Source organism: Panthera onca, chromosome A2 (genome assembly GCF_046562875.1).
Source record: "Panthera onca isolate mPanOnc1 chromosome A2, mPanOnc1 haplotype 2, whole genome shotgun sequence".
NCBI lineage: Eukaryota > Metazoa > Chordata > Mammalia > Carnivora > Felidae > Panthera > Panthera onca.
In genome coordinates, this window is record NC_138340.1 from 31,378,818 (window position 1) to 31,388,644 (window position 9,827).

General features: G+C 41.4%; 1 protein-coding gene across 1 annotated transcript; it reads left to right on the forward strand.

Moving 5' to 3' along the window:
- Positions 1 to 1,005: 1,005 nt before the first annotated feature.
- On the forward strand, positions 1,006 to 9,609 carry CA2H3orf49 (chromosome A2 C3orf49 homolog; the record flags this gene model as incomplete). Its single annotated transcript, XM_060628042.3, has 4 exons — positions 1,006 to 1,369; positions 4,856 to 4,980; positions 8,845 to 8,958; positions 9,412 to 9,609. Coding segments are annotated over 4 exons (801 nt in total), but the record flags the coding sequence as incomplete, so codon positions are not given.
- Positions 9,610 to 9,827: the final 218 nt, after the last annotated feature.

A 9,827-nucleotide genomic window follows, 5' to 3' on the forward strand; every position in this document is an offset into this window, starting at 1 on the left:
TCATGCTCTGTCTCTCTCTGTCTCAAAAAAGAAATAAACGTTAAAAAAAAAAAATTTTAACACTGCCTGTGAAATGACAATTATCTCAAAATAAAAGGTTTATTTTTTTTAACCAACCGAGCCATCCAGGTGCCCAAGGTTTAACTTTTTTAAATCCCTGGGATTTTATGGATATTATTGTTTTGGATGACACTAAAGATAACAGCTACTTGAGGAAGTATATTAGCTAAAGAATGGTTATCATGAAATAGATGATATTTACTCTAGAATAGTGAGTAACGCAGACATTGGGATCAGATCCTGGGCTTATTTAACCTTTCGAAGCTTTAATCTGTCATTTATAAAAAGGAGATGACAGTAGGAAAAGGGTAAATTACATAAAATACAGGGAAGAACTTGAAAGAGTGTTCCGTGCATAGAAAGCTGCTAAGGAACGTTATCTATTTGTATTACTGAGATATGCCAAAATGATGAAGATGGTGTGTGACTATTTGCAATTTTAGAAACAAGAGTTTAGAGTTATTCTATCCAAATGAGTGCTCTGTGTACATGCAGCATTTATGGGGCTTTGGGGACTGCGTCCCTTAATGACTACTCTAGCCGACTCTCCTCTCTCATCACTGTAGACTGGGAACCACCAAATCCAGCAAAAGCCATCATTGAGACAAGGTTGCCTATTTGCCAATATGTGTTCTAACACTCACAGACCCGGATTAAAATCGGCATTCTATGCTTGGCCAAATTAACTTAACCTCTCTTTGTTTCAGTTTACTCATTAGTGAAACAGAGATAACAATATGACCTACCTCTTAGGGAGCTAAGAGGATAAAACGAGAGAGTGGCCAGAAGGCACTTGACTACAGTTGGGTAACAAAACACCAAGGAGTTGCTTTGGCTTGGTTTTTCTGGGATTTGATTCTTGATCTTCAGTTTTACTTTTTGGAATTGTGTGATTAGGTCACAATTCAAGTTTAGATTTTGATGATTTCAGTCATTTGTTTCTAACTTTTTAATTTCCTTAAAACAAATTCTTTTTTAATTTTTAGATGGCATAGAGCTGTGTCTACCAACCTAGTAAAACAAAACATATTGGTGCCCAAAGACGAAACGTCCGGGGATAGCGACATGGAATTTCATGAAAGCCACCAAAATACAAAAAAAAACTGGATGAAGAAAATGAAGACTGTTTTGGGAAGGATGCTGTCCTATAAAAGTAGAAGCAAGTCAGCAAATGGCAGCAGAGGGGCCTCCGCTAACCCTAAGGAAACTTTCCTTTCAAACCCTCAGAGCCTTCTTCCTAGAATTGTCAAGGACCTTCCGTCCGCCAGGTTATTCATGAAACCAAGAATGAGAAAGCTGTCACAGAATGGTAATCAAAGGCAACTCGTGGTTAAGTGTCAAGGCCAAGGGGAATTGTGAAATTAGGACGGCTTTGCTTGCTACCCAAAGTGTGGCATCTCCTGGGAGCTTGTCTGAAATGCAGAATCTCAGGCCCCGCCTGGGTCTCCTGAGTCAGAATCTGCGTTCTATACCTAGCCCCAGATGATGTACTTGTGCATACATTTTGAAAAGCTCTGCATTAGATTGCCTTTGAGGTCCTTCCCAGTCCAACTGGTGGTCTTTTTTTCTAAAGCCCCTGTTTTATTTAAATGTGCACCCACATGCCTGTATGTGTGTAGACACATATATACATCTATATGTATACATACATGTATATGAGAAAATCAAACTAAAGTAGAATTTTTCTTTTGTTTCTGGAAAGAGCAGTAATGCAGCCTTTGAAATAGCTATTTCCTACAGTGGAGGGTATGGGAGATTTCTATGAATATAATTTATGATTGGTAAATCCTAAGTATCTATATGTTGGATATAGATTTCTTCCAAAAACATTTTATGTATCTAATTCCCACGTTCCTCGTGGAAGAATCAACATTTGGATTGTTAACTTGAAGTCTTTTATGCAATGCAGTGATGCTGTTTGGTGGGGGGGAGGGGTCCTATCAGTTATAACGAACATTACCACTAATATTTGCATTCTTCTCTGTAGCTTTTCTAAGTTAATAGACTATTTTTTTAGAGCAGTTGTAGGTTTACTAGAAAAATGGAAGATACAGAGATTTACTTCCCATATACCCTCACTCCTTACCCCACCCACACAGTTTCCTCTGTAATTAACGTCTTGGCTTAATATGACAACGCCATCATGTGATATCCTATATCCACCATTACGGTGCCAGACAGGGCAGCTCCACTGCCCTAAATATCTTGTGCAGCTTCTTCATGTCCTTTATAGCAGAGCACCAGGAAACGTGTGTGGCCCTAAGATAGGGAATCCACACACAATCCCACATTTTTCACAGTGATAAGGCTGCATACCTGGTGAGTACTACTTTTTCCAGAAAATAAACACCCCCAAAAATGATGGTTTCCAGGTGACTGATGGCCCTTTTAAACTCTCTCTTCTGGAAAAAGCAGTCAGTAACGCTAGCATCCAAGCCTCTAGCAATTACCTGGTATGGATGGACTTACCTATTTTCATTGAAAATAGCAAAGACAACATGTTTCTATACTGATGGGGCTGAAGAGTCTAACAGGACACAGAGGATCCAATTCTTCCTTCCCATCTGTGTGCATTGGCTTATTTTCGTCTTAGTTGGAATAACCAATATCTATACCAAGATTTCTTCCAAAAACATGACTTTCAGGCCATAGCTCTAACATTACGACACTGTCTCACCTGTGGCCCAAAGACAGTGGCTTTTCCCTGTTGACCTTCACAACGTTTTTAACAAATATTCACTAAATACTTATTTTATGTCCGCCACGCTATTAAGGATAGAGTAGCGGGTGGAACAGACATGGTCCCGGATCTCATGAAGTTATAGAATAGAGGGACGTTCCAACACTAGGCAGATAATTATATCTGATGCCAAGTAGCAGCACAGGGCACCTACAGAAACCCATCATGGGTGCTCTAACTTTGGGGGAGGAGCCCTAGGAAGGCCTCCCTGAGGAAGGGACAGCTCAGTTGAGATTTGAAGGACAACTAGAGTCAGATGAGGAGAGTGGGAAGAGTTTTCCAGGAAGAGGGGAGAGCATATTCATATCCCCATCTAAAAAGAGCACTGAGCGTAATAAAGAAAAGAAAGTAATTCAGTCAAGGAAGAGCCTGTGAATAAGGTGGTCAGGACGTTGTAAGCCACATTAACAATTTTTAACTTTCTCCTAAGAATTTTTAACTTTTTGATAAGAAACCATCAAATACTTTCAAGCTGGGGATTTATATAATCTGATTTGTATTTTTTAAAGACAGCGCAGGCTGCAGAGTAGGGAGGGGATGGGAGGTCAGCAGATCCAGGAAGAATGATAGAGAGGCTCTGAACATTCATTCCAGCAAGGAACGATAGTAGCTTGGTTTGTTGCCAACAGTGGGGATGCGGAGGTAACGGGAGAAGCGTTCATAGGTTGAAGTTGTGAGATTTGGGGAAGAGCTGGAGAGTGGAGGGCAGGGAGAGGGAGGAGTCCCTGGGTTGAGCACCTGCTCGGAGGGCAGAGCCCCATTCACTTAGGAGCCACCACTCCTCGAGAAGTTCTTATCAATGGACCTTAAGCAAGATTGTAGGTGTGAGCATGGGGTGAAGGCACTGAAACACAGCGAATTGCAAACACCTTTTCCCCAATGCCCTGGTCAATCCCTTTGACTACATGAAATAAAAGCCTCATGCCCCGCCTTCTTTTTTTAATAAAAAGGAGAATAACCTAACCTTAGTGCCTTCTGCAGGCAATAACATGGTTTGTTTTTACCATATAAATTTTAATGCCTATTTATGATGCTGTTTTATTTATGCTAGTGTTTTAAGGATTCCTTTGTAAAAGCATGTATTGTGTTAAGAATTGAACTGACATAAAGAAAGATATTAAGGAGGCTGGGTTTCACATGGCTCCTGGAAAATGAGTATGGTATTTGATGACTGAGCCTTGAGCCACATGGCTGGGGAGTGAATAGCTTTAAACATTGTTTCAATTAATGACAAGTACTCAAGGGATGGTCTCATACATTAGAGGGGTACTTTTTCTAATTCCACAACAATTAGAGGAAAAAGTAATCTAGGGCAAAAACGATGTCTCAAACACAGAGACGTAACCACCTTGTCAGAACGCGTTGGTGACCACTGAGGTCATGACCACGAGAAAAGGCAGATGTGTACAGGAGAAAGTGTAAGATTAGAAAAAGAAAACCCAGGGGCGCCTGGGTGGCTCAATCAGTTAAGTGTCCAACTTCCACTCGGGCTGTGATCTCAGGGTTTGTGGGTTTGAGCCCCACATTTTGGCTCTGTGCTAAGAGCTCAGAGTCTGGAGCCTGCTTTGGATTCTGTGGCTCCCTCTTTCTCTGTCCTCCCCTGCTCACGCTCTGTCTCCCACCCCCAACTCCACTCAAAAATGCATAAACTTTTTTTAAGTTAAAAAAGAACAGAAAAGAAAAAGCAAACCTATTTTTTGTCTTTAACCCTAAGGAAAAAAGCTACCAAGGGAGCATGGAATGCTGTCTTTTCAGAATACTTTCTTTTTTTTCTTTTTTTAAGTTTGTTTATTTTGAGAGGCAGAGAGAGAACATGAGTGTGAGTGGGGGAGGGGCAGAGCGAGGGAGAGAGAGAATCCCATGCAGGCTCTGCACTGTCAGCACAGAGACCGATGTGGGGCTAGAACTCACGAACCGTGAGATCATGACCTGAGCCGAAATCAAGAGTCTGCTGCTTAATTAACAGAACCACCCAGGCACCTCCACAGCGCTTTCTAATAAGAAAGTTGACCATTGTGATCCTTACAAGTTCTTTTCCCCCTCCTTCTTTCTAAGCGACTATACAACTTGATGTTGTAGAAGCTGAGACAGAGGAGATAACCCGAGGAAATACTCTACTCCGGGCCAGGAGAACCACCAAGCGGTTGTCTGTGACATCCCTTCCTTCAGGACTGCAGAAGGTACAATGCTAAAATACACTCACCTCTACAGACTTTCATATAAGTCAGTGTTCATAATAATAATTAAGTTTTCATAATAAAGCCTTTAAATCTGCTGCCTGTGTCCTCCTCTCCAAGAATTTAGGGCACAGGAAGCAGGCTTTCTGGGTCTGATTCATCTACTTCTGACTCAAATGGTCCAGCTTCTACTATAATCTGGGCAATAGTAGAGTTCTGAGCTTTCCACTGATTTGTCAACCATTCAAATATCAAGTTAGTATATTATTAGCATCAGGTCAATCATACATGGTATGTGGAGAGGAATTCACCACTGCCCAGTAGAACTTTGTGTGAGGACGGGGCACCTGGGTGGCTCATTGGTTAAGCGTCCGACTTCAGCTCAGGTCACGATCTCACGGTTTGTGAGTTCGAGTCCCGCATCAGGCTCTGTGCTGGCAGCTCACAGCCTGGAGCCTGCTTCAGATTTTGTGTCTCCCCCTCTCTCTACCCGTCCCCTGCTCATACTCTGTGTCTCTCTGTCTCTCAATAATAAATAAACGTTAAAAAAAAAAAAAAACTGTGTGAGGATACAAGTGTGCACTGTCCAATATTGTAGCCAATAGCCACATGTGACTTTTGAGCCTGAAATGTGGCCAAGGCAATTAAAAAGTTGAATTTTTAATTGTATTTCACTGTAAGTGAAATTTAAAGATAGTCACATGTATAGACAGTGTGGCAGTAGACAGTCCAAGAGTTTCCAAACCAAAGCCTATGCTTATCTGTGCATATATAAACTTCAGCCTAAATTGCCCAGGCTATTTTTTTTAAATCGCCTAAACTATTATTTTTTCAGTTTATTTATTTATTTTGAGAGGGAGATTGTATTTTGAGAGAGAGAGAGAGAGAGTGCAGGAGGGATAGGAAGAGAGGGAATGAGAGAGAATCCCAAGCAGGCTCCACATTGTCAGCACAGAGCCCAACGTGGGGCTCAAACTCACAAACCGTGAGATCATGACCTGAGCCGAAACCGAGTCAGATGCTTAATCAACTTAGCCACCCAGGTGCCCTAATTATTTTAAATGTAACAAATAATGGGGCACCTGGGTGGCTTAGTCAGTTAAGTGTTCGACTTCGGCTTAGGTCATGATCTCGTGGTTCAGGAGTTTGAGTCCCATGTCGGGCTCTGTGCTGACAGCTCAGAGCCTGAGCCTGCTTTAGATTCTGTGTCTCCTTCTCTCTCTCTGCCCCTCCTCAGCTCATGGTCTGTCTCTCAAAAATGAATAAACATTAAAAAAATTATTAAAAAATACATAAATACAGCAAATATTTACTTAAAGCTAACTCTGCTCCAGTTCTAAGTGTTTTATAAATATTAATTCAGATAATAATTACAACAATCCTATAAGGTAGATAGCAATACAGGGGCGCCTGGGTGGCTCAGTCGGTGAAGCATCAGATTTTGGCTCAGGTCATGATCTCACAATTTGTGAGTTCAAGCCCTATGACAGCTCAGAGCCTGGAGCCTGTTTCAGATTCTGTGTATCCCTGTCTCTCTGCCCCTCCCCTGCTCATGCTCTGTCCCTCTCTCTCAAAAATAAATAAACATTAGGGGCGCCTGGGTGGCTCAGTCAGTTGAGTCTCCGACTTCGGCTCAGGTCACGATCTCACGGTCCGTGAGTTCGAGCCCCGCGTCGGGCTCTGGACTGATGGCTCAGAGCCTGGAGCCTGTTTCCGATTCTGTGTCTCCCTCTCTCTCTGCCCCACCCCCCGTTCATGCTCTCTCTCTGTCTCAAGGATAAATAAACGTTAAAAAAAAAATTTTTTTTAAATAAATAAATAAATAAACATTAAAAAAAAAAAAAAAGGTAGATGGCAATACTATCCTTATTTTAAGGATTGCCCTGGGAGGTTAAATAATTTGCTTAGATAAGTGGTAGAGACAGGTTTCAAACCCAGGAAGGTCTGGCTCTTGAGTCCTTAATCTTAATTACTATGCTGAATACTAATTGTACTGTCTCAAATGATAGCCACTAGGTATATGTGACTGTTTAGTTAAAATTAAATAAAAGTTCACTTCCTCAGTTGCACTAGCTACATTTCAAGTTGATTGCTAATGACATGTGGTTCATGGCTGTTGTATTAGGCATCACATAAAGAAAAAAAATTTCCATTTTTGCAGAAAGTTCTATTGAACAGTGCTGTTCTAGAGTATCATTGTCAGAATGCACCAATATTAGTTTTGAGTTTTGCCTTTTGTGCGTTAGGTTTGCATTCATTTTATTCCTATTATGTACTGGGCAATTTCTAGGTTTGGGGACTAAAAGACGTAGTCCTGTTTTGTGAACCTTATAGTTTAGTAGAGGGGATAGACATTAAACCATGGCTCTGCAGAGCACTGAGGTAAGAATAAGTTTTTGAATGAATGGCAATGGGACAAGTAGATGTTCATAGGGGAAAAAAGAAAATTGATCCCTATCTCACACCATATACAAAATTAATTCCTGTTGGGTTCTAGATCTGTGTGGAAAAGGTAAAACCTTAAAACCTCTGGAGGACAATAAAAATTATTTCAGTATAGAGAAAGACTTCTTAGGAACAAGTATCACTGACCATGAAAGAAAAAAATGGATATATTTGGTTATAGCAAGAATGGCTGGTCAGCAAAAGACATTAAATTGAAGGTTGTCAACTGGCTGTGAAGAGTTCTGTTTAGTTCTCAGAATGATCTCAACAATGTATGTGAATTAATTGGTCACACTGAAAAATGAGACTATTTCCAAAAAAAATCAGGATTTTAAGCCTTCTTTTGAAAAATGGGATTTGGGAGCATTAGGCCCACAATTTCTCATGATTGACAGCAGGAGATGTGTAGAGGCTGGCCCCTTGGCAGGAGGCGCATTCTCTCCAGTTTACCACCAGCTGCAACTGGTTCTGTTTTACACAACCTGCCTGGACCATCTAGGCATTTGACATTAGAATAGTGGTATTCAACAAACACAGATATAACTTAGCAATTACCACGTGTGCTGAGTGTTCAGTAGGAAAAAGTACTGGGTTTTATGGGAGAGAGAAAAGAGGAGTCCAACTATATAGGTGGACTGGGGAGAGCCCGGCAAGTGACATGCGAGCCTGGGCAAGTTGGCTGGGCAGAGTGGTGGGTCAGCAGACTCGTCTGTAAACTCAGACACAGGGTAGGTCCCAGATGTGATTCCTCCTCCCACTGTGTGTAGGTCTAACAATAATTCCAAATACTAGTTACTAAGCACAAGGGGAAGGAAGAGTGAACCCAGTAAGACCAAAAGGAGCCTTTTAGCCAGGAGCCATGACCTAGGAATGATTTCCAATAGCAACACTATTAGGGCAGGTACTTAGAACCAGCAAGCCAGGGACGATAGGAAAATATCAGGCATGGGGTGAAAAGAACCCAGAGCTTTCTTTTTATGTTTGGAGACACGTCTGCCACAAAAATAAGGAAACCTGCAGAAAAGAGACCAAATTAACAACTGGATCCAGTGCTAATGAGCTTTCTGGGGCACTGGTCCTCAGCACCCCCCACTCTCACTGTGCTCAGCAGCTGCAGAGGCAATGATTTCTTCTTCCCCTTACGAATGACCTGCTTTTCCCGACACTGTATATTCTTTCAGAACCAGACAATCTCATTTCTCTGCACCCTATAGATCTCTTCAAAGAGAGCTCTGGGCACAAAGGAGATACATGGGGCGTGGAGAATAATATGAATACTGTCTCCAACCCAATGTTGTTATGTGGCAAATGTTCAGTTTATAAGAGAATGTCCCAAGGGTGAGAATTCTTAGTTAAGCACTGTCACAGAAATAATGTTGGTACTTCTTAAGCTGAAGTGGTTTTTTTGCATTTTTATGATAGGTTCCGTACTCATCAAAAAAGAGATCCCACTTTCCAGCACTCAAAAAAAAGAAACATAGCGTGGAAAACATCCTCCGAAAATCAGATTTGACAGTGGGAAAGCTTCAAATGCAGGTAGTGGACAAAGGCTTTTGCTTTGTGTTTTTCAGAAGCATCACAGAGGGCCCAGTTGAACTGAACACACAGCCCTACTAGACAGCATGGCTGTGGGATGGAGTTAATGATTAGCATGAAGAAATAATGTTAGTGGGGGGCATTCTGAGGGTGGCTGAAGGATTGCTAAGGGCAGCTCGGATGATGCTGTGTGCCTAATAAATATTGAGTGAATTCAATTAGAATGAAGGCATGCACACAGCCTTCTTTTGAGAAGAAATGAGATCGTCTTTACCGCTGGGTGGTAAATGCATGTTTTCAAGCTCTGTTTGCCATGACTTGAATTAGAATAATACTTTGGGATTTACAAAACGTCCACCAAGTCCTGAACTTGTCTCTCAGGAAAAACAACCGCCCCTTTGGTTTCTACAAGGTTTTCCAACACGCGGCTACATTTCTTTGTATCTGTCATAGGTGGATGACCTCATAGAAACAGTGACAGATAAATCCATGAAGTTATTGGCCCAAAGACATGCGGAGCTTCAACAGTGTGAGTTTCTAGGGGATGAAATTCTTCAGTCTTCGAAGCAGTTCCAGAGGATATCCAAGAGAACCATGAGGAAGTATAAACTGAAAAATGTATGTTTCCCATGTACCCGCTGCTGCTTCTGATTCTGTCCCTGATTGCACAGAACTTATCTTTATGGGAATTCTTATCTTTTGGTACATAATCCTGAATAAATCTCTCTAGTGAATTAATCAACTGGGGAGAAGAACATTTCTTAGAATATTCTGCCCAACAGTCCTTCAAAAAAATTCTTTTTTGAAAAACTGATTTTTAATTCTGAGTCAACGTAAGCAAGTTTTTGCTTCATAATTCTTCCTAATAT